This window comes from Trachypithecus francoisi, unplaced genomic scaffold (assembly GCF_009764315.1).
Source record: "Trachypithecus francoisi isolate TF-2019V2 unplaced genomic scaffold, Tfra_2.0 Lachesis_group7, whole genome shotgun sequence".
Taxonomy (NCBI): Eukaryota; Metazoa; Chordata; class Mammalia; order Primates; family Cercopithecidae; genus Trachypithecus; species Trachypithecus francoisi.
Window position 1 is genome coordinate 45,710,016 of NW_022681472.1, and position 24,311 is coordinate 45,734,326.

General features: G+C 39.5%; 1 protein-coding gene across 1 annotated transcript in view; it reads left to right on the forward strand.

The window, feature by feature from the left end:
• The first annotated feature begins 4,461 nt into the window (after positions 1–4,461).
• Positions 4,462–24,311, forward strand: part of DECR1 (2,4-dienoyl-CoA reductase 1) — a 45,015-nt gene continuing 25,165 nt past the window's right edge. Inside the window, exons 1-5 of the mRNA XM_033203385.1 lie at positions 4,462–4,763; positions 19,693–19,895; positions 20,804–20,861; positions 20,981–21,067; positions 22,806–22,953. Coding sequence (XP_033059276.1) covers positions 4,695–4,763; positions 19,693–19,895; positions 20,804–20,861; positions 20,981–21,067; positions 22,806–22,953 — 565 coding nt within the window. The 5' untranslated portion in view covers positions 4,462–4,694. The remainder of the gene's footprint in view (positions 4,764–19,692; positions 19,896–20,803; positions 20,862–20,980; positions 21,068–22,805; positions 22,954–24,311) is intronic.

Sequence of the window (24,311 nt, forward strand, 5' to 3'; positions counted from 1 at the left end):
TCTTCTTTTTCATGTCTAGTGTATGGTTGTGGTAGACAGAGTTCTAGGATGGTCCCATGAGTCCAGTCCCTGGTATTCATGCTCTGTATAATTCCCTTCCCTTGAGTATGGATAGGAACTGTGACTCACTTCTAGTTAACAGTATGTGGCAAAGGTGAAAGAATTTTGCAGATGCAACTAAGATCCTGTGAAAGAAAAACAGAATATAGGGACTCTGCACTCACTATGCTATAAGGAAAGTTAAGCTTGGGAACTCAGTCACCAATACTGTCTTTTTGTTGTTGTTGTTCCCAAACCGATAGCTATAATTTCATAATCCCAGGACATAACGTCATTTCATCTACTCCCTCTTTTCACATGTTTATCTTATGTAAAATGTAGATTTACTGAAGCTAATCAGAGTCTCAAAAGAATGGAACCATCTGCCTCACTGTCTACCCTCTTCCTTTTTTTTTTTTTCTCCTGCTTACTCTTTCTTTTTTAAATAAAGAATTTCCCAAAACTCCCTTTGGAAAAAGCATAGGTTACAGATGCTCCTGTGAGTTGCATTTTTTTCCCCAGACATGTCCTCAACCTTGGCTAAATGATCTCTAACCGACAGAGACCTGCCTCAGTCACTTTTTGGTTTGCAGTCCCAAGTCAGTTGATTTTATTTAATCAAAAGGAGATTAAGACTATTTTCAGTGGGCCTCACTTAATCTGATGATTGTCCTTAAAAGATGGGCTGGGGCCTCCCTGAGGTACAAAATTATCCTTGCTGGCTTGATGTAGTAAGCATTCTGCTGAGGAAGCCCGCATGGGACGGGATGGAGGTGACTTTGAGAAGTCGAAGGCAACTCCAGCCAACATCCAGCAAAAATCTGGGGCTGTCAGTCATATGGCTATGAGGAAAATAATTCTGCAAACAATCTGGATGAGCTTGGGATCAGATCTTCTCCAGTTGAGACTCCAGATAAAAACAGCCCAGTTGACACCTTGATTGCAGTCTTCTGAGACCCAAAGCCAAAGATTCAGCTAAGCTGTGCCTAGACTCCTGACTCCTGTGAACTGTGAAATTATAAATGATTGTTTTAAGTTACTAATTGTGTTACTCCATTCTCACAATGCTATAAAGAAATACCTCATACTGAGTAATTTATAAAGAAACGAGGTTTAATTGACTCACAGTTCTGTGGCTATATAGGAAGTATGACTGGAGAGGCCTCAGGAAACTTAAAATCATGGTGGAAGGCGAAGGGGAAGCAGGCTGTCTTACACAGCTGGAGCAGGAAGAACAGAGAGGGTGGGAAGTGTCACACACTTTTAAACAACCAGATTTCCTGAGAACTCTATCAGGAGAATAGCACCAAAGGGAGAAATCTGCCCCCATGATCTAATCACCTCCCACCAGGCCCCAATTCCAACAGTGGGGATTACAATTTGATATGAGGTTTGGGTAGGGACACAAATCCAAACCCTATCACTAATGTTGCAACTTCTTCTTAGAAACAAGATGAACCCCACTTAAAATTTGGTTTGGAAGTCAAGAATGACAGTGCCCCTATACATATCTCAAGAGAGTAGGTAAAGGTTTATTATTGATATATTCTCAAGGTTTTTTTTGGGGGGGGAGGACAGAACAGGCCTCCTAAGCTAGTCCAAAAGTTATTTAAGACAGCAAGTGTTTTGGGCTGAATTGTGTTACTTCTCCCTTCTCCCAGCCAAAGACATACATTGAACTCTTAGCCCCCAGTACGTCAGAATGTGACTATATTTGGAGATAGAGTCTTTAGGGAGATAAATTAGGTCATTGAGGGTGTCCAACAAGACTGGTGTCCTCATAAGAGGCAATTTAGATATAGAAAGGTGTACAGGAGGATTATGTAAAGACATAGGGAGAAGATGGTCCCACAGTGGCTCCACAAGAAACCAGCTCTGCTGTCTTATGGCCTCCAGAACTGTGAGGAAACAAATTTCCATTTAAGCCACTCAATCTGTAGTAGTTTCGTTCCTGGACCAAACTGAGGGTCAGGCTGCTATTTCTTGCTGCCAGTAATGAGATGCCAATGAACTGGGGAGGAAGAAAGTTTTTATTTCTATAACCAGTTACAGTCCTGGAAATTATCACCAGACCAACTCAAAATTACAAAGTTTTTCAGAGTTTATATACCTTCCAAGCTATATGTCTACATATAAGTGTACATTCATCTAAAGACATAAGTGATTAACTTCTTTTAATCTATAAGTAAGGTCTGAGTACTGAAGACCTTCCTCTGGAGCCTCAGTAAATTTACTTAGTCTATATGGGTCTAGGTGCTGGGTGATTACCCTTATTTTGTCTCCTGCTAGATTACAGAGGTTTGGGGAGTTCCTTCAGACTTCCAATAGACTTGTTTGTGGAGGCCTGGGGAGTTTCCTCAGGCCCCCAATAAAACTTGTTTAATCCTGAATGGGTCTTGTTAAGAATTCCTTCATTATTTTTTCATGCTTTAAGTTTAAGGCCCAGGAAAGGTCTAGGAAAAACTGTTGATGGGCTTTTGTTACATCCCAGCCTTTGTATAAGGACATTGGTTTTTTTTTTTAAGCTTTTAATATTTAACTTATCCACTCAGTCACTACTGAAACAGTTGTGATGGAGGCCTGCATTAGTGAAACCTGGCCTGCCACACTTTCTCGTGGCAGCCCTAGAAAACTAATATAGCAAGGAAAAAATGTTTTGGAGTTTTCATAATGGTTAGGGGATTGGGCTGAACAAAGTTTCCACACACGAGAAAGGGCTTCGCTGCCAGAGCCAAAGGAGGGAGCGTCTGGGCTTTCTTATCGACTTGCCCAGATGTGGGAAACAGGGGAAGAACTATCAGCAATCAAACGTCAAAAAAGGGAGTCAGACTTTTATTGCAGTTAAGTTTGTGGTAAACACTATTTCAGGGCACCATCTAACTCCAACGATAGTGTCTGTGTCACTTTTCTTGAGGTCTTTTTCTGAAGCAAGCCCTGATGTTACTGTCACAGGCCAGAGTGCTGGGGAATCAATAGTCCTGGCCCTCAACCGTTGGCGTGAGAGTTTGCGTGCTAATACCCCAGCTTCCTCATCCCTTGGATGGGATTTCTCTGAGGCCTGGGTTCTCCATTTCCACCCAGAGTTTCCCCTGTGGCATTAAGCTCTAGTTGCCCACTGCCAGATGCCTGGATGACTTACCTGGGTTGCCTACCTTCTCTTCCCTGCTGGTGCTTCCCCAGGTTCTCAAATGGGTCACTTGCACTGGATACCGGCCTCAGAGTCTGTATCCTTCAGGAAAATCAACACTGAGACAATGAATTAATACTGCTTTCAGGGCACTGTCGAGGCCTTCCAGCCAAAGATAACCAGGGACAAATCTGCAGTTGAACCAGTTGGGTTTATTATTTTTTGCAGTGAAGGACACATGCCATGAAAAATTATAGGGTGTCTCAGTAAGAGGTGTTAGAACGTTAGAAAGAACTTCTTATAGGGTTTGGATTTCCAATGATTTAGGAGATGGCCTAAGGAAGTTGGGGTTCACTCTAGAATGGATGTTGTCAGAAAGGGCAGGCAATTCTGTGAGAATCTCAATAAATCTTACTTATAGTGAAGGAAGATTAAGTCTATAGGTAGAATGAGGTTAAAGTTGTAATTGGAAAAGAAATAGCAATTCATTTAGGCCGAGAGACATTGTGTTTGGTGTTTTGTGGGTGGCATCATGAGTTGTTTTCGTTGGTGCTTAGAACTATGACTTGCTTTGCCTCACCTTATTATGATCGCAGAGCAACCTTGTCTGAATTGGTATTCTGTGTGATGGTTTAAGTTTAAGAGATTAGTATGACCTAGCTGTGAGTCCCGGGCCAGGTTCTGAATATCAAGGGCTGGAAAATGCCAGCACATAGTAAACACTCAATATCATCTACCATCAGCCTGAGCCTAGGACCTCACACCCATCCTCTTTTATCTAAAATCCTGAATTAGCTATGAACATTCACATTTTACGAATGAGGAAAGAAATGTGATCTGAGCTAATGCCTTGTGTCAACAGGTATGTTACACTAAGATGGAGAATGATATACTGAATCTGCGTTTGCCTTTAACGTGTGTATAACTTCGAGAAAAAAGCCAAGGTTAGGCGGTCGGAGCCACGCTGGATCTCGGCGACAGGGGGCGGTGTGTCCTGCGAAAAGTCAAAACGCCGGAAGCTGGCCTTGGTGTCTTTCAGGCTCTTAGCCTTAAGGAAAGTGAGGTTGTGTTTTACATCCAACATATTATTCTGATAATATGTGACTTGGCGCCACGCGTGCACTTAAACACACACTTAAGGGATAAACATATACTACTGAAAAAGGTTTTCGCCCTTGGTGGGCAGTGTAAAAGGGGACGCGCAGCTGCAATCTGCAAACCTTTGCAGGGCGCAGGGGTTCATCCACCCGCTCAAGGACACAGAGACCTCCGTGTTCTGCTATACAAAGCACTCCCGGCCGGACCAGAGAGCAGGAAAGAGTATCGGCCAGGCCGAGCTGGGCGGCGCCCTCGGCCCGAACCTGAAGGTCAGGGCCGCAGGGCGTCCTCGCCGCCTGGGTCCCAGTTCCGGTCCCAGCTCCCGGCAGCCCAGGCAGCCATCCCAGCCGCAAGAACTTTGTTCTTTTTGTCCCGCCCCCTGCGCTGTACCGCCTTCCCCGCCTTCCTGTCCGAGTTCCGGAGAATCAACATGACGCTGCAGGCCGGGGTTTTCTTTGCTCTGGGGTCGCGGCTGCCCTGTGGCCTCGCTCCTCGGCGGGTAAGGCGGCTGGGGTCGCGGGGAGCGAGGACAGGGCGTCCCGACTCGCAAAGAGAGAAGACAGGGCGTCCCGGGGCCTCGGGGAGCGAGGCCAAGGCGTCCCGGGACGCAGAGAGGACTGGGCGTCCTGGAGCGCTAGGAGAGCACAGAGCAACCCGGGGCGCGGGAGACAGGACAGAACGTCTCGGGGCGCAAGAGAAAGGGCACGAGGTCTTGGGGCCCAAAGAGAGGACCCGGTGTCCCAGGGACTCAGGGAGCTAGGACAGGGCTTTTTGGGGCGCAGAGAGAGGGACACCAGGTCCCGGGGCGAAGGGCAACGCCGGGAGTGAGCACCGGGGCCCAGGTCGTATTCCACTCTCAGATGAAGCCCTGATGTGTGTAGGGGACTAGGGAAGACACGTGATTTTCGAAGTTTTCACAGTTCTGCAAGTTTCCAACTTGTGTGTAAATAGGAAGAGGTAGGGAAGAATATGGTGCTCGCCCGTCCCCTAAGGAGTGAGAGAGGGACCAGGCCGAGCAAGCACTGGTCTTTGACATGCTTTGTTATGAGGAAAGCCCATCTATGTGTTATGGAATTAAACACTAATGCAAACAAATTCTCATAAAAATGAAACAAAAACAAAACCCCAGCTGTTTATAGACTCGCCTTCCCAGATGTATAGCTGGGAGAGGTCCGTCTCACACTGGCTTCCCCCTCTCTCTCGCCTCCACTCCTGTCAGCATCTCTCCATTGCACCCATAATGGAAATAAAATACTGCAAGTGAAAACAGGAAGAAGAAAGAGAAACAAAAACGAAAAAGAAGCAATATCCAAGACAAGCCTTCCGCACATCTGAATTACAAAATTGTAATAAGTAAATTAAAAAGCACGTTTTCTTTAGCCAGGCAGAAAAATTAATACCTCAACTGTGAAAAAACTTCTTTTGATTTGATAGAATAGAGAGCCATGGTGTTCTTTTTCAAAGAATACGGGCAGCAGTAGTTCCAAATAGGAATACAAAGAATTAGTATGGCGGTTCCCTCAAGTAAGAGATCTGTCTTTTAAAAAGTGAGATTTGTTCAGGGTTAGGTTTTTGCTGAGTTTTTTTTTTCCTCCCTGTGAAAACTGGGTTATAGATCATTTTAAAGGAAGCCTATATTTTCTGATTCTTTCTCAGAGACATTTCTCATTTGAAACCTGCAACAGCTCTGTGATGTCTTCAGAGATTTCATTTTTTAACACACATCATTAGGATTGTAGTAATAAGGTCACACAGACCTTATCCGAGCTCTTCTGACACCATTAGACAGTACAGTTTGAGAGGGAGAAAATGAACTCATTTAAAACTTCATTGTAATCTGACAATTTTGAAATTTCTTTGCTGAAAAAAATGTGGAAGTTCTGAGGATTGAGGTTGGGAGGCAAGAGAGGCACCTGTTAGTGTGGTTTGTCCCCTTCCTAGCATATGTAGCCTCGAGTTTGAATTCCTGGGAGGAGAGAAGTGTTTACATCTGAGAAGTGGGAGGTTGTTCCAGGGAACATCATGTTTTTGTGGGCAAATACAAGTTGTTATAATTAAAACTCCTAATTTGAATATTTTTGTTACCAAGAACCAAGGCAAATGTTTCATTTGTTTTAAAACCTATTTGTGAATTGCTCTATTAAATTGTGCTGCTGACTAGTAGACCTCATTTCAATTTAATAAGTATTTATTGAGGACTGGCTTTGTGTATGGCCCTGTGCTATGTCCTGGGACTCAAGATATAAAAAATATGAGCCCTGCTCTCAATTGCTGTCAAGTTGCTCTCAGTTCTATTGAGGAAAACAGTCATTCAGTTGTTTATGAGGAAACACTAATTAATTAAGTACCTACTAAGTGTTGGGCATTCTTTGGCAATTTGTGGTTGAAAGACATTCCTACCTTCAATGCAGTATAGTCTCATATATGTTTTTTAAGCCACAAGTAATAACGAATGAGTAGGCCTTAAAATCAATTTAATGGAGCAAAACAACCCTTTGGGAGGCTGAGGCGGGTAGATCATGAGATCAAGAGATCAAGACCATCCTGGCCAACATGGTGAAACCCTGTCTCTACTAAAAATACAAAAGTTAGCTGGGTGTGGTGGTGTATGACTGTAGTCCCAGCTACTTGGGAGGCTGAGGCAGAAGAATCGCTTGAACCCAGGAGGCGGAGGTTGTAGTGAGCCAAGATCGCGCTACTGCACTCCAACCTGGCGATAGAGTGAGACTCCATCTCAAAAACAAAAAAATTGGAATAGAATGGGATATATCTAAATTCATCTCATGTAGTAAGGTTGTTTATTTTGTTTTGTTTTGTTTTTTATATTTTTATATATTTTAATTTGTACATATGTTTATATAATAAAATATATATTTTATTTTATATATTATTACTTACATATCTCAAAGAATGAGACTCCATCTCAAAAAAAAAGTAGTAACTATCAAGAATAAAATCACTAGTTTTAGAAAAATGGTTCCTGGCCGATATTAATTCACCAATACAGTTAAAAAAACAAAGTAACATATGACCTCAAACTGGCCACCCAAAATTAACTAGGTTTAACATTTGGTGAACATCATTCCAGGCATCTGTTCTGGTAAAAGGATGGATAGGCATAATTTTACTTGGATGTCACATTTTCCCTTAGAGTGTAGTCAACTTTGTTTCATTGCTTTCTCATGATGAATATTGTCTTGGAGCAGTATAAAACCAGCTAGATGTGTTTTCTTTATTTTTTTTTTTTTTTAAATCTGGAAGCCTAAGTATTTCCTTATTCAATGTAAAATTCTGGAGTATAAGCTGTATGCAGGCAAATATTTTCATCTGTTTTGTTCACTGTTTAGACCTAGAACAGTGCTTGGCATAGAGTAAACACATAACAAGTATCTGTTACATGAATGAATATGTGTACTGTGTTGCTATGAACATGTGTATGTTGCTATATAAAGCAGATTTCTTGCTATGCTTCACAGTCAAATCTGAAAAATGGTACTCTAGTGAGTCACCAACAGACATCAATAGACTGTGAAGATGCAGATGTGTATTATAATGCGTATATGACCCAAACTGTGCATACCTAGAGGAGGCGAGGTAGGCTTCATGGAGGAGGTGGTCCCGGTAGCCTACTGTCAAACCAGGAGTTGGAATTTGTGTGGTCCCAATGGCAATACAGACCTAAGGAATAGCATGTATCAAGAAGTGAAGGAGTGGCTTATTTTTAAAAATTCAAGTGGTTTGGTATTGTGGAGTTGGTGAAGTATGGGAACAGAGAAGCATGTGGAGCTGAGATCAGTCAGGTTGCTGGGGGACAGGGCATGGTGGGCTTTTCTTATTTATGTAGAAAATTGAGCATTTACTTTTTGCTAGGCACCTTACTAGGGATATGAGGGTGAGAAGAAGAGCTGATCCCTGCTGTCAGGAAGCTTAGAGTCCAATGGTGTTATGGGGTGATGTGCTGCATGTTAGGTTGGGTGTTCTTGCTTTGGGAGGGGATCCCAAATAAATAGCATCCGTTTTTTTCCAGTCTGAAAAATGAGTAAAGGTGGAAGCCAAAGTATCACTTTTATCACTTTTTAACCACACAAAAGTGGTTTGTGAGAGGCAGCTGGGCCCATCAGCTGCATCTCCCGAAGTAGGCAGACTTACGTAACTCTGAAGGAAGGTGGAGTATTACCCTCTGAAGGCAGCTGGCTCCCAAGAGGAAGAAGACCAAGGAGGACTGTTCATACCCAACGATCCTGTCAAAATTTACCGGTCATATCAACTGTCTCTGCAGGGACAGATTGTACCTCAGTTTGTGTTGTTGTAAAGGAACACCTGAGGCTGGTTAATTTATAAAGAAAAAGGTTTGTTTGGCTCATGATTCTGATGCCTGGACAAGTTCAAGACTGAGCATCTGCATCTGGTGATGGCCTAAGGCTGCTTGCACTTGTGGCAGAAGGTGAAGGGGAACTGGAGTTTGCAGAGATGGAAGTGAGAGGGTGTTGGGAGGTGCCAACACACAGCCTGCTTTAGTGGGAACTAAGAGTGCAGACTCACTTGCCACTGCCAGGATGAGGATGGTACTATGACATTCGTGATGGATCTGCCCCCATAACCGAGGCACCTCCCATTAGTCCCCACCTCCAACATTGGGGATCACATTTCAACACGAGGTTTCAAGGGACAAGCATCCAAACGTCCTTAGCAGGTTGACTGGAGTTGTACTACCTGAGCTTCTCTCAGTAGGGAGATGTCAGGACTGGGGAAGAAGCATCTCCTGCTCGTGGGGGAAGTATGTGCAGTTTTATGAGAGCATTGTTGTTTGGTATATATCAAAGCTGAGACCTGAAGGATGAGTAGGAGTTAGCCAAAGGGAGAGATATAAGAATGTTTTAGACAGGAGGGTAGTCTGTGTGAAGGCCCAGCATGGAGGTTATCAGTAGAGAGCGGGGAGGCAGGAGGTGAGAGACAGCTTAGTGAGCAGCCTGTCAGCTGTGTTAAGGAGTTAAAACTTTGTCTTGAGGGATGGGAGTGGAGACAAATGGCCAAACCCTGAGTAATCCTCTCGTCTGATGAGAGGTGATCGTGACCTCAACAAGGGCATGCATTGGGTTTGGAGACACTCAAAGTTGAGTGATATTTGGGAGGTAAAATCAGAGGCCTTGGTGATTGGTTGGTGGTGAGGATGAGAGATAGGGCTGTGTTCAGAGGTGACATGTTGCCATCAAAATTGTGAGCAGAAATACAATATCGTCAGGTAAGACTGGAAGTAGGGAAACCAAACATCAAAACACCAGTGATGAGGGTCTGAACTGAGTGTAGCATTAGAGCTACTGGGGACTAAAATGAACTGGGCTTGGTTTGAATGTATGGGGTAAGACGAAGCCCAGATTTCCGTCTTTGGCCCCTGAACTAAGGACAATGCCACTCTCTTGAGTGAAGACATTAAGTGGGGACTGGAGGGAGAAGAGGAGTAAGTGACATCATTCTTGAAATGTCAGTAGGATCTGGGACTCCTCAAGTGGTATATAGATAATTAAGCTACAGAGGTGGAAGAGAGAATGTTAATTCTCCCTGGGAGTGTTAGGGAAGAAGGCACCAGAGCTCTCACAGCTGGGTTTCAATGATGAATGTTGGGTGACGATAGGGAGCAATTTGTGTAAAGACAGGGAGGTAGGAAAGAGTTCGTGTTTGGGGAACCCTGAGTATTTTGTTTTCCTGAGTGTAAATTTCAGGGGAGATGAGGCAAGAGAGAGGGGCAGGAGCTAGTCGTGAAGACATATGCTGTGGGGAGCAAAGGAATCTGGGTGTTCTGCAGCTACCAGGAGCCGTTAGAAGATCTTAGGAGAGAAGTAACGTGATCCCGTTGGTAGTCATCTGGAGATCAGTTAAAAGATGACACAGAGTAGGCCCTCAGTGTTTGTGAATATTATGAGATTGGGGTTTGAAATCAGATGGTGAATAGAGAGGGACACTGGGGAGGTAAAAGGCAGGGAGCTTAGAGATGGATGGGATGTATCAGGTGAAGAGGAGGAGAGGGAGTCACTGAGGTGGGGCAGAGCAGGGCAGGTGGTGGGGGTGGGGTTAGTGGATGAATCTTGGCCTTGTAGCTTAAGTATGCATCTGAAGAAATTTCAAACAAACTTCCTGCCCAAACTACAAAGCTAACTTTATAGTATTACAAAAAAAATCTAGATCTCAGATGTCTCCCAAAGGTCATGATAATGACATCAAAAGAGGAGGGAATTTAAAGTTATCCAGAGTTTCTTACAGCCGATGGTAGAAAGCATGCCATTGATGTTTAGCAACTTTTAGTTTTTGCAGAAAATTCTAGGTAGAAAATGATCAGCGTTCTCAGCTGTCCAGCACTCTTCCTAAGTTGATGAATCATTCTGAGATCGAAGTGCCAGGGTAATGATAAATAAGTCTAGTAAAAAAGTCAACTGCACTTTGATCCCTTGCAATCTGGGAAACTCTCACATTGCATTGTAACATGAAAGCAGTGATAGAACTGTAGGCTTTCATAATTGCTGGAATGATGAAATGATGTTGCCATTTACCTTTAGCCCTGATTTATTCTCTGTGCTTCAAAACCATATTTCCTACTGCAGCTTAGATATCTCTATCTGACTATTCCAGAAGCATCCCAGATGCAGCATTTCTAATGCAGAACTCATTATCCTCAGTGCTGCAACTTGGTCTTCTCATGCCAACCCAGTCATTTCAGTTACAGCATTACTCTGCATGCAGTCACTTAAAACTAGAACTCAGTTACATTCCGCAGCTCTCACCTTACTCACCAGGTCTGGCTGGTTGGCTTCTGGGTTCAGGCTAATTTACATATTAAATGTGTGTAGAATGTGTTGTCTTCTCTTAATTTCTGCTGCCCTTAGTGTCTCTCACCTAGACTAATGACTTCTGTCTGATGGGGTCTCCATTTCCTTTTTTCTGGCTCACAGTTAAATCTTAATTTTTCTAGAACACAAAGGCAGTGCAGATGTAACAGGGATATAGAGGTAAAGTTGAGAGGTAGAAAAATCTCTTAGTTCTTTTCAGTAAACAGGAGACCTGTTTATATGCTTTTAATGAAATAGGCAAAAATGTGATAAAATAGATCAAGAACAAAAGCCCGAGCTCATGTTGTTGGGCATGAGGCAAGAAGAAATCATGGATCTAGTGGATATCCTGAATACCCTGACTTGATCATTGCACATTCTATGCATGGAATAAAATATCACATGTACCCCACAAATAGGTAAAAATGTTATGTATTAATAATTGGACCAGGCAATATTAGGTAGAATGGTAACTCATTATGTCCTCATTTTTGGGGACCTTTGTTCTTGCAAGTAGTTTTATTTGCTAACTTCCGACCAGTTCACATGATAGCATCCTGGGCTAAGCATCACCATCTGTTGCCTGGCCTGTTACACAAGTGTCCTAATAGTTTCCCTGCTTCCAACCTTGCCCTCTACACTCCATGGCAGCCAGAACAATCCCTTAAAACTTCAGACAGATCATTTCCATTCTCTCCTCAAAACTTAGAAGATGTTTTCCACTTGACTCAGAGTAAAAGCCTAAGTCTCCACCGTGGCTGACTCAGCCTGCATGGTCCAGTCCCCTTTACCTCACTGACCTCTTCTCCTGCCCCTGTCTCCCTCCTTCCTTCTTCTGCAGCCACACTGGTTTCTTGACTATTACCCCATCCATAAGTATGCCCCCTGCTTAGGGCCTTTGCTCCCAATCCCTTTTGCCTAAAACCCTATGATTCATTCTTCTCCTTCACGTCTTTGCAATGAGGCCTTTGCTGATGACTCTATTTAAAGTAGCAATGCTATATCCCTAATCTCTGCCTTATTTTTTCCCACACTACATACCAACTTTTAATATACTACATATTTGACTTAATTTCTGTATCCCTCATTCCCTCAAGGATAATCTTGCTGAGAATAGAATATTGTGTCTTTTTTTTTTTTTTTTTTTTTTTTTTTTTTTGCTGCTGTACTGCCATGCCTAGAACAGTGCCTGGGGTGTTATATATGCTCGATAAACACTTGATTAAAATGAATAAATGAATAAACTCTATATCCATCATAATGTCATGTTTATCCTTAATACTTTTTCATGTAAGCAAATTCTCAAATCAAAACAAACTCTTTGCAAGAGCAGAGATTCTAATTTTTGGTTTAAAAAATATTGTCATTATAGTTTTGGTTAACATGATAGGGGATCAATAAGAGATGACTCAAATCAGAGACAGGCAGGAGTAAAGACCCTAGCTGAAAATTTCAAATTGCCTCTTAGCTCGGTGATTTCATCTGTTTTTATTTTGTAGTATTGGGGAAGCATCTGTTCAGTCTGCATCTAACTGCAGACAGATAGGCACTGTAATAAAATGAGATGTACACCCTAGAGCATAGAGCACCGACATTTTCAAGGACTCATGTTCACTGATATAAAATGTATCATGACTCAAAAATGTAATTTCTGTCTTGCTCCTGGCAACTGCATAATTCAGCTTAGCCATTGGAGCTTGGAGTCCAGCTAGGCAGTTTCGTTTATATTTGTTCAGCCTTACCTTCATGTTGCTGTGGCAACAAGATCCGTGCTCTGCAGAAGCTGAGAATATCAGTGGCTTCTGTTCAGTGCCCTGCTATAAGTTAAGGAGCAGGCAGATGTGCTTAAGCAATCTACACAGTCATGGAGCATGAGTTAACAAGGCCTTTGGCAAACCTTCGGTGTGGTAATCCGTTATTTTAATGTCTGCAGTGCAACTATTGGCATTTGGGGTAAGGCAGTTCTTCATTCTGCAAGACTGTCCTTTTTTGCACTGAAACATCCAGTAGAACATTCCACCTAACTATCCCTTGTATTTGCAGATGCCTCCATCTAAGGACCACATACACTCTGCTGAAGTGGCAGTGATCTGGTCGTTGGAAAGAATGCATGCATGGCACAGGAAAGTGCCTCTAGCGGTCGGACAAAATAAATTGGGAAGTAGTTATGGAAGGCTTCCTGTGTTCAGGGAGTACATAAGGTGTTTTGGGAATGCAGATGTACATTTGTCAAACTCGTCCTTTGAAAAATACGGTTGTCCAGTGTTTACCATGCTGACGTTTTAATACGACAGTTAAGGCCCAGTCTGCAAAACTCTTATGTGAATTTGAGTTGGAGTAAATTTGATCTCAAAAATATGCATTCATCCTGAACCAACAGATACTTAGAAGCTCCAAGAGAATAGATATGGAAATATTTCATTATTTTTATAAATATAGTTCACACTTTAGTGTTTAATATAGAGTAGTTATGCTTCAAGTAAGGTGTATGTCCTTATCATGAAATTGATTCTATGCCATTTTTTTCTTGCTCTGTTTTCTTCTACGCACTTCTCATATTGTGTGCTTGCCTATATGATTCAATTTTGTGTTAGCTATTGTTAATGAAAAAAATGTATGAACATGTTGAACATTCAGGCAATATAAAAGGATATGCAGTGACAGTGTCATAAGGTTATTACTACTATGGTTATTACTATGAATAGTTTCTTGCGGATACTTCTGACGGTTTTTGTGCATATGTCAACATATGTATGAAGATATCCTCATTTTAAGAAACCACATGAATGGGAGCATGTTACATGCATTTCTCTACCTTGAGTTTTACACTTAACACATAATGTCTCACATTGTTGGTATCCAACAAATACTTATTGAATAATTAAAAAATGATACATCTATAGCAATGTTTACAGTCAGCATATACATTCTAGCTTCTTCTTTTGGTAGATAATAGATCCATATAACAGTATTTTGTAATATAGATGTGCTCTAATTCATTGGCTATGTCCCCTAAGGAAACATACATAGATTGTTTTGTAGTCTTTCTATTACAAACAATGTTTTATTGAATCTCTTTGGCTATTTTGAGTCTCTTGCATTTTCATACCAATTTTAGGATAAGCTTGTCAACATTCACAAAAAGCTGATTAGGATTTCGATAGGGATTTTGTTGAATCTGTGTATCAATTTAGTAAGTATTGTCCTCTTAACAAAATTAAGCTTTCCAATCCATTAACGTAGAATGTCTTTTTATTTACTTAGGTCTTTAATTTCTTAATGATGTTTTGTAGTTTTCAATTTATAAGTCTTGTACTTCTTTTATTAAATGTATTAGTATTCTTTTCAATGTGATTATAAACAGAATTGTTAATTTCATTTTCATCTTAATGTATATCTTTGATCATAGCTACTTTTCCCCCTGCTTCTTTCCCAGATGAATGAGTATATATATATTTTAGATAAATTCCTGCATGTGGATTTGCTGGGTCAAAGAGTATTTATATCTAACATTAAAAAAATGTTGCCTGATTGGCCTCCTAAGAAGTTGCCAGAATTCTTATCAACAGATTGTAAGGGTGGCTTTAATCAGCTGTTTCTTGTATTATATATGATAAAATTTGAACCTTACTGGTCTAGTAAGAGAAAAATTATGTCTCCTTTTGTTTCAATATGCTTATTTAGTTATAAATATGGTTGTATATTTGTTTTTTGTTTGTGTGGAGTACCTTTCTAAGCCCTTTGCCCAGTTTTTCTATTTGCAAGTAACTCAATACTTAACATAGATTGATTTAGATTTTCTTTTCTTTTCTTTTCTTTTTTTTTTTTTTTTTAAGAGGGAGTCTTGCTCTGTTGCCTAGGCTGGAGTGCAGTGGCACGATCTTGGCTCACTGCAACCTCCTCCATCTGGGTTTAAGAAATTCTCCTGCCTCAGCCTTTCGAATAGCTGGGACTACAGGCACATGCCACCACGCCTGGCTAATTTTTTTATTTTTAGTAGAGATGGGGTTTTACCATGTTGGCCAGGTTGGTCTCGAACTCCTGACCTCAGGTGGTCCACCTGCCTCAGCCTCCCAAAGTGCTGGGATTACAGGCGTTAGCTACTGCGCCCAGCCTGATTTAGATTTTCTATTCTTGGGATGGCCAACCAAATGTTACATTCAGTAAGACAAGCATTTACCGAATGCCTAATTGGTGCCAGAAATTTTACTGTGGTGATGAATATAAGGTAGTGTCCCTGGCTTCCTGAGCATCCTGGTATGTTGATGTGAATTGCGGCAACTCCTTAGCAGGCCAATTTGGAAGCCTTCCATTTGCCTGTTTTTAATAGGGTGCCATTTAAAAAGTGCTGACAGAGATATTGACAATGTTGTCTGGTTTTGAAGGTCAATTCTGCTGGGTTGAGAAAGACAGTGGTTAGTTCAGGTCAATGAGAAAGCAGGAGCAAAGGCCAGAAGGTGAAAGTAGTTGACAAGTTTTTGGAATGCTGAGGGCTTGGTAAGTGTAGAGTTTACTTCTACATGGCAGACCAGTCACGAGGTGGGGCTAGGAAAGTATTAATACATTGGCACCATATTGTCCAGTGGCTTGAATGCCATGCTCAAGAGTTTGATTTTTGTCTTTTTGACTTTGGAAGGCATCCATGTTTTTGAGGAATGGAATTTTAATGTGGAGGACCCATCCATAATGATGATGACGATGATGATGGTGATGATAAATAGCTAAACTAAGTGCTCAAAAGATAATTCATTTAGCCTCACAACTCCCATATGAGAGTCTGTTATTTTATGAATTTTATATATTTGAAACTGGATCCACCTAGCACATTAAACAATTATTTTTGTAGAAATTTCTTTTACATGAAATTTAGTTATGGTGCAAAAAAAAAAAAAAAAAGCCTTGCCTCTTCTTTCGTTTTTTTTTGTTTTGTTTTGTTTTGGTTTCTTGTGTGTTACTTAGACTAGGCATCTAGGAGTCACATACTCAGATGCCTGAAGTCCTTGAAGGCCCTGTTTATGAAAGGCCACCCAGTGAAAAGGGCTCACTTTTCCTGTGTTGAGTCAGGGCTGGGCAGAGCTCAGGCCTTGTCTCAACAGGGCTGTCATAGTCGTACTTAATCATGTAGTAAGGTGTGCCCAAGTGTTGGTAGAGCTTCTGACTTTTATGTGAATTCTTCCATTATCTAAATGTTGGCTCAAGTTTTAAAAACTCTGGGCAGGATAACAAAACATATTTGGCCTAGAATCACTAATCTGCTTCTGTTTGAGATACCCTAGACATTTTAGACTAGCCAAATTATACCTAAGTAATTTAGGTATATATCTCATGGATATACAGTCCTTATCCTTGAGGGGAAGGTGCAGTGTCAAGACTCTCAGAATTGCCATTTTGAAGATTAAAAGTGTGATCATGTCTTATTAGTTTAGATGCTGTAATTTTGGAATACATGAAGGAGGAAGCTATTGTTTATATGATGTGGGAGAGGGATGAGTATGGTGAGGAAGGTGGGTGATAGCTAATTTTTTGTGGGAGAGATTTAGAGCTTGTAACTAAAAAATAATTCTGTATTGCCAAAGTTGGAAGACTCTAGAAAGTTTTAAGAATTTTAGGTCACTGAAGATCTCCAGAGAAATCAATCTTGATATGAAAGGTGTTATTTACATTTTTGAAAAAAACTTATTTCTCTAAAAACCATAAAGCAGGACTTGAAAATCTTTAAAAGCTTGTTTGGTATCCACTTTTTATAATTCAAAAAAGCCCAACCAAAATACTGTTTCAGGTTATTAAGGATGCTTCTTTGTAGAAACAGGGGATTGAGTATGATGTGATCCTGTGACATCTGATCATCTCAATGGGTCTTAATGTTGAAATGAGCATCTTCCTTTTAGGCAGAGAAGATGGCTTGAATTTATATTAACACATATGCTGTGTATTGTTAGGGGGTAATGAGAATTAAAATAGCTTATCAATTTCTTCACTTTGGTGGGGAAGTGGAATCATAAGGTTAGTATTGATCAGATCATATAAGATAAATAAAAAAGTGCTACGTAATAACCTGTTATATTATAGACACTAGGAATTATTTTTATCACATGTGACATTTTTACCTTTATATCCTTTTCTCTACCAGTGAGGAGGTTGAGGAATGTTTTAAAATAAATTTAAAAATAAAGTTTGTATGCAAATATCTTGTTTAATTATTTTCATGAAGTCCCACATCAAATCCCCTATACACATTAACATTAAAAAGTTAAAAATTATGGTAAAGCCTTCAGAAAATTAGAATACTTTTTTCATTATTATTAATGACAAATTTACCATTCTATTTGAGTAAACTTGTTGATTCATCATCTTAATGTAATAGTTCTGAAGGCAGGTGGCAGCCTTAAGGAAAACTGCCACTTATGTAGAAAAAGGTTATTGTGGAGTTGCTTGGATTACTGTGCTTCGGCAAAAGGATATGAAAAGAAAATGCTTTGTCAATATGAAGCTAAAATAAATATGATGACTATGGAGCATAACAGGATTTATAAACGTATCTTCAATTATTTTGTACATGATCTCAAATTGTGTCTTTTAGTAACGTTTTTTCTGCTTATAAAGATCTAATCATACTTATTGGATAGATTTGGAAAGTACTAAAAGCCAATCAAACAAACAAACAAAAAAAGCAAATAATTATCTATAATGTCATCACTTAGCCATAACTGTAAAGTAATGGGTGGACTCTGAAGTCAGATACTGGATTTAAGTCTTTATTCCCTATTATTATTTATTTTTAAAAGTTAGCTACTTGACCTTTCTATGCTTCAATTTTTTTCATCTATAAAATAGGAGTAACAATAGAATTTACCTTATAGAGCTGTTTTGAGGACTGTATGGTAAATATTGAATCTACTACTTACTGTTGTTATTTCCTTCTAGTCTTTTTTTCTAAGTGTATATTTTTATTTGTAGTTAAAAACATACTGTATATTTGTTTCTTTTTTTTCATTTAACATCACATTATAAACATTTTCTTGTGCAATTTCCAGTTGATGAACAGCCTCGTTCTAAATCATTGACCACATTTCTTATTCTTTCCTTAGGATAAATTTTAAGATATCCTGAATCAACTGATGACAGTCTATTTAGCTTACAGGAATACTCTGGAAGGAAATGGCAGCTTCTGGAGTTTTAACTGGAGTTTTAATCTTGCCACCATAACTTAATGGAATATCACATAACCTCCCTGGTGTGATCATTAAGCTTAGCAGGATCTCGGAGAATAGACAGAGGAATATGCAAGCTGGTTATCAGAGAAGGCTCTGGAGCCTGTCAGTCTGTGTTTGAACTGTGGTTCTACAACTTTGGCAATATATATATTTTTTATCACTCTGAGCCCTTTCTGTACAATAGGATAAAACTAATACCTATTTCATGTGGTTGTTGGGAAGATTAAATAGTTTGATATGTAATCCTGGCAGGTGGTAACCACTTAATGAATGTTAGCTCCTATTGTTCGTTATATTAAATACCTAAAGTTTGTTTTATGATTAAATGAGAGAATGGCAGTGATGTTTGCATGTAATGTAAGTACAAGCTGTTACATATAAAATAGGGCAATACAAATATTTTTTACTCTGAAATGTATTGATTTTTCCCTCCATTTAAAATAAATAACAGAAATATTCTGTTTTATGTTTTGTGGCCAGAAGCTAGCATGTGAAGAGGCATTTGATTTAATAAACCTTATAGAGAATTTTTAACAATTTTCTTCAGTGATTCAAAGGTGAAAAGTGATTTTTATCCAGATTATTTTTGTTGAAAGATAAAAATGCTTTATGTTAGTTTTTAAAAAATTAAATTTGGTCGGGTGCAGTGGCTCATGCCTGTAATCCCAGCACTTTGGGAGGCCGAGGCAGGCGGATCATGAGGTCAGGAGACCGAGACCATACTGGCCAACATGGTGAAACCCCGTCTCTACTAAAAATACAAAAATTTAACTGGGCATGGTCACGCGTGCCTGTAATCCCAGCTACTCTGAGGCAGGAGAATAGCTTGAACCCGGGAGGTGGAGGTTGCAGTGAGCCAAGATCACGCCACTGCACTCCAGCCTGGTGACAGAGCGAGACTCCGTCTCAAAAAAACAAACGAAAAACCAAACCAAAAAACCAAAAACCAAACCAAAACATAGCAAAATTAAATTTAAGTAAAACACCTGCAGATAATAATGTAAGCATTTGTAGTGCTTACTATATGCTACACACTGCTCTAGGTGCTTTACCTATAATAACTCATACAATCCTCACAATGCCATATGAAAAAATTTATTTTATTGTCCTCATTTTGTAGATGAAGGAACTGAGGCACAGAGAGGTCAAATAACCTGCTGAAGGTTATACAGCTTGGGAGAAAATTCTGTACTATGTAGTCCAGCTCCAGAGCCTGTTCTTTTTAAATCAGAAAGCAAAGAATAACAATTAAGTACAATACCAATATGTTTGCAAAGAGTTTGTGTTGATACAAAAATTTGATTACTATTAAATTCAAGAGCATGTTTTAAAAAATTCATCTGTTTTTTGGAAATATATGTATGCAAATTTCAATTCATTTTTCCCCTTTTAGTTTTTCAGTTATGGGACAAAAATATTATATCAAAACACTGAAGCTTTGCAGTCTAAATTCTTTCCACCCCTTCAAAAAGCGATGCTACCACCTAATAGTTTTCAAGGAAAAGTGGCATTCATTACTGGGGGAGGTACTGGCCTTGGTAAAGGAATGACGGCCCTTCTGTCCAGCCTAGGTGCTCAGTGCGTGATAGCCAGCCGGTAAGTCCCTTACCTCAAGCCTATTGGTGATGCTTTTGAAGAAACTATTCTGTGCCATAGTATTGAAAACACTGTTTGCCCGAGTTATTTGATTAGCATCTTAATCTTATATGAAATACTAGAAATATTCTTTAGATTATTTAAATAAATCGTTTTGAAAAAGTCAGGTACTATTTGAGATGAAAGAAACAATGAAAATTGTGGAACTGATGTTTGGGTAAACATCCACAATTTTCATTATTTTGATTTCCCCAATTAAAATAATTGGTAGAATTATTTCATTATTATTTATTTCAGTATATTGGTAGAAAATGTTTTCATTATTTTAATTTCCCCAATTAAAATAATTGGTAGAATATTTCTTTTTCTGTACACGAAGATGAAGTTAAAAAGCTTAACATGGAGCCAGGTGGGGTGGTGTGTGCCTGCAATCCCAGCTACTGGGAAGCTGAGGCAGGAAGATCGCTTGAGGCCCGGAATTTGAGACCAGCTGGGCAACATAGTGAGACCGTGTCTCAAAAGAAACTTTTTTTTTTTTTTTTTTAAGCACTACATGGAGGTTGCTTTGTCTTCAATGGGAATGATTATGGTTACTGCTTTAATTAAACATTAAACATTAAACCATGAATATATTTTCTTTGTAAAGCTGGCTTATTAAGGAACAATTTAAATCTGTGAGTAGATAATGTTCAAGTAACTGGTTTAGAAGTGACTAATTCAATAAATTAGTATCAAATATATAAAAATGATCTAAATTTGACTTTTAGAAAAAATTCACATTGATTTTTGTATATAAATAACATGTATACTTTCTCAGAAATGCTTTTCTTTAAGCTATGGATTCTCTATTCTTCAATTTATGAAATTGAAAAATATAATATGAAGTCATACAAAGTGTTTATTTCTAGGAAGATGGATGTTTTGAAAGCTACCGCAGAACAAATTTCTTCTCAAACTGGAAATAAGGTACGTTAAAAATCAGTTATTTAATTTAGATTTAGGAATTATAACATGTTCAAATAATTTGTTCATGTGTTTGGTTTAAGAAACCTGGAAAATGTCATTTTCTTTTTGTTATTTTGCAGGTTCATGTAATTCAGTGTGATGTGAGAGATCCTGATATGGTTCAAAACACTGTGTCAGAACTGATCAAAGTTGCAGGACATCCTAATGTAAGTGTAGTGATGACGAAGCCGAACTGCCAGACACTTGATGTTGATAACACCCAACAACTTGTACAAAGGAAATAAAATGTTGATACTGATGTAGGACAGGCAAGTCCCAGTCTGGGGCTTAGCCTGGGAAGGTTCTTGGCTTTACCCAGGAAAGAATTCAAGGATGAGCTAGCTGGTGGTAGAAGAGAACAGCTTTTCTGAAGCAGCAGCAGCAGTGGAATGGATCTGTGACTGTTCCTTCAGAGCAGGGCAACCCCATAGTCAATGTGCTGGGCATAGCAGTTGAGAGGCAGTTTTATAGTCATATTTATATCCACTTTTAATTACATGCAAATTAATTAGGTTTATGCAGAAATTTCTGGAAAAGGGTTGGTAACTTCTGAGTCATCAGTTCGTTGCCATGGAAAGGGCAGTAACTTGCTGGCATTGCTATGGCAATGGTAAACAAACATAGTGCATTGGTGGGTATGTCTAAAGAGGGGGTGCTTTCATCTAGGACTTGGTTTAACTAGTCCTCAATCTGGTCCTGTGCTGGAGCTCTGTCTCCAGAGTTAGGCCCGCCTCCTACCTCTATATGAGCAAGTGCTGTGTTGAGAAGCACCTATTTTCTGTCCCTAGGAAAATGCCAGTTCTGCTAAAGCAAAGAATGGAGTAGAAAGACCGCTACATGACTTCCTTTCAGGAATACTTAAAGAATCCATTTATGATTGCTCAGAAAACAAACTTGATTTCACTTTATTTAATAAGATTATGAAATAACAAGAGCAGTTATCCAAGAGCACAGCATTGAGTTTAAATGATTGATGCTTTTTGCTTCTGCTAATAATTTTTGATTGTCTTCCTCAGTGGAGAACAATATGAACATGAAAAACTGTAAGAAATTCAAAATTTCTCCTTTTAATACCTGAAATAGGCATGAATATTTTGCTGTTGCTTGGTACATTTACTGGAGAGAAGCCATTTCTTCCAGTAGTCTCAAAGATAGCACTTTCTATGATAAAGATATTTTCAGAACCAATAACATTGAATCTCCTGTAGAACTAGCCAGAATCTTTATTGATGGTAAATAGATCATCAACCACAAGCTGCATTGGTTAAGTTAAACTAAAATGACACCAGAAACAAAAGGGCATTTCTTGAGATCTTTGAAATAAAATAGAGTCACATGGTAAATATGTTTATCTGTATTAATTTTCTTTTTTTTTATCTTTTAAAATTTTATCCATTTATTTTGAGACAGGGTCTTGCTCTGTCACTCAGGTTGGAATGCAAGTGGCACAGTCATGGCTCAGTGGTGCCTTGACTTCCTGGGCTCAGGCAGTACTCCCACTTCAGCCTCCCAAGTAGCTGGGAATACGGGCACGTGCCTCAACACCCAGCTAATTTTTAAAAGAAAATTTTTGTAGAGATGAGGTCTCGCTTTGTTGCCCAGGCTGGTCTTGAACTCATCCCAAAGTGCTGGGATTACGGGCATGAGCCCCTGCACCCTTTTAGTTTTCTTGATAACAGAATCTACCGTAATTTAAAGACGGCTTAGGATTCTGAAATTTGGTAACTAACATGGGAGGTTTTCACAGACTCAGACTACCAAATCTCATGGTATTGTTTCGTAGGTAACTGTGAACTTCAACTTCATTGTATTATTTCTATTAATTCATTTCAGAAACAAAAACCCTGCAGAGAAAATGTTTTTCCTCATCTAAAGTTTCTGTAACTTGCCTTGTCTATTTATTAGATTGTGATAAACAATGCAGCAGGGAATTTTATTTCTCCTACTGAAAGACTTTCTCCTAATGCTTGGAAAACCATAACTGACATAGTTCTAAATGGCACAGCCTTTGTGACACTAGAAATTGGAAAACAACTAATTAAAGCACAGAAAGGTATGTTTATTTGCTTTCTCATATTTATTTGACTCCTATGTGTGCAAGGTTCTGTGCTAAGCTCTGTGATACTTTAAAAGTCAATGAGAGTCTACACTTGTACAACTCACAATGTAATGGAGAAAAATGATATTTAAATAATAACTATGTATTACAATTTGAGCAGTAATAAATATTGTTTCAAGTGCATTGACAATCCAGGAACAGGAATGACTAACTCTCTCTAGGGTCAGTGATCAGGTTGAGGAACAAGATGCAACTTAAGCTGAAAGTTCAAAGATCTAGATGTAGAGAAAGAGGAGGGAAAGGACATGTGAATGTCCATGGATAGAGGCCTGGTGGAGAGGAGGAGCATAAGTACATAGGAAATGACGAAAAACTTGATGTTATTAGAGATGGGGAGAGTAGGAAATGACTTTGGGAAGGTGAGTTGGAGTGTAATTGGGAAAGTTCTCAATACCAAAATAAGGAGTTTAATGTTAATTCTGAAAGAAATAGTAAGTATTTTTGTATGGATTTCCATTGAAGGTGGAACAAAAATGTGACTTGATTGGAAAGGTTAGTGACAACAAGATAGATGATGGAAGGAGTGCTGTTCAGGAGGATTTGATTTTTCTTTTAGCATGTGGCTAGATTGCATGGGAGATAAAGTAGAAGACATTTAGAAGATGAGATCAACAGGCCTTATTGATTTGATGAGAGTGTTTTCAGACGGGATGAAGCGTCTGAATGACGTTAATACTACTGAGATTAAGAACACTGGAGGGAAAATAGATTTAGAAGGAACTTACTAGGAGAACATTTTTGTTAATATTACAAATGAATTACTTTACAAAAGTTCATAGGTACATGAATAGCAAACATGTCTAAGGTATATATGTGTGTATATTCATGTATATCTAGAACCAGCATACGTTTATTCACCTGACAGACACTTACTAATGACTTTTGGGTAGCAGGGCCAATACTCATGCTCAAAGCAGAGGTGGACGAGACTCTGTCCCTGAATAATTCGGGGAACTTGAAGGATGGGGGTATTTTCTGAGAGAAGGTGGAGAGTATTCTAAACAAGGAAAATAAGGAAGAGTTCTCATGCTCCTCAGAGGGTGTCCTTTGAGGGCTGAGGGGAGGAAAGAGGGCATGGAGCTGGCCAGGTTCCTCACTCTGGTTCAGAAACCTTTGCCTTACAAGGTTCAATTTCTTCTTTTGTGCAGCGCAGATGATCCTAGCACCAGCTTGAGATAGGGTATAGGAGCAGAGAGATGCTACAGAGGCACTAGCTGTGTGTGTGTGTGTGTGTGTCTGCGTGTCTGCTCACACACATACACTAATAGCTTCCATCCTTTCTATGCACTCAT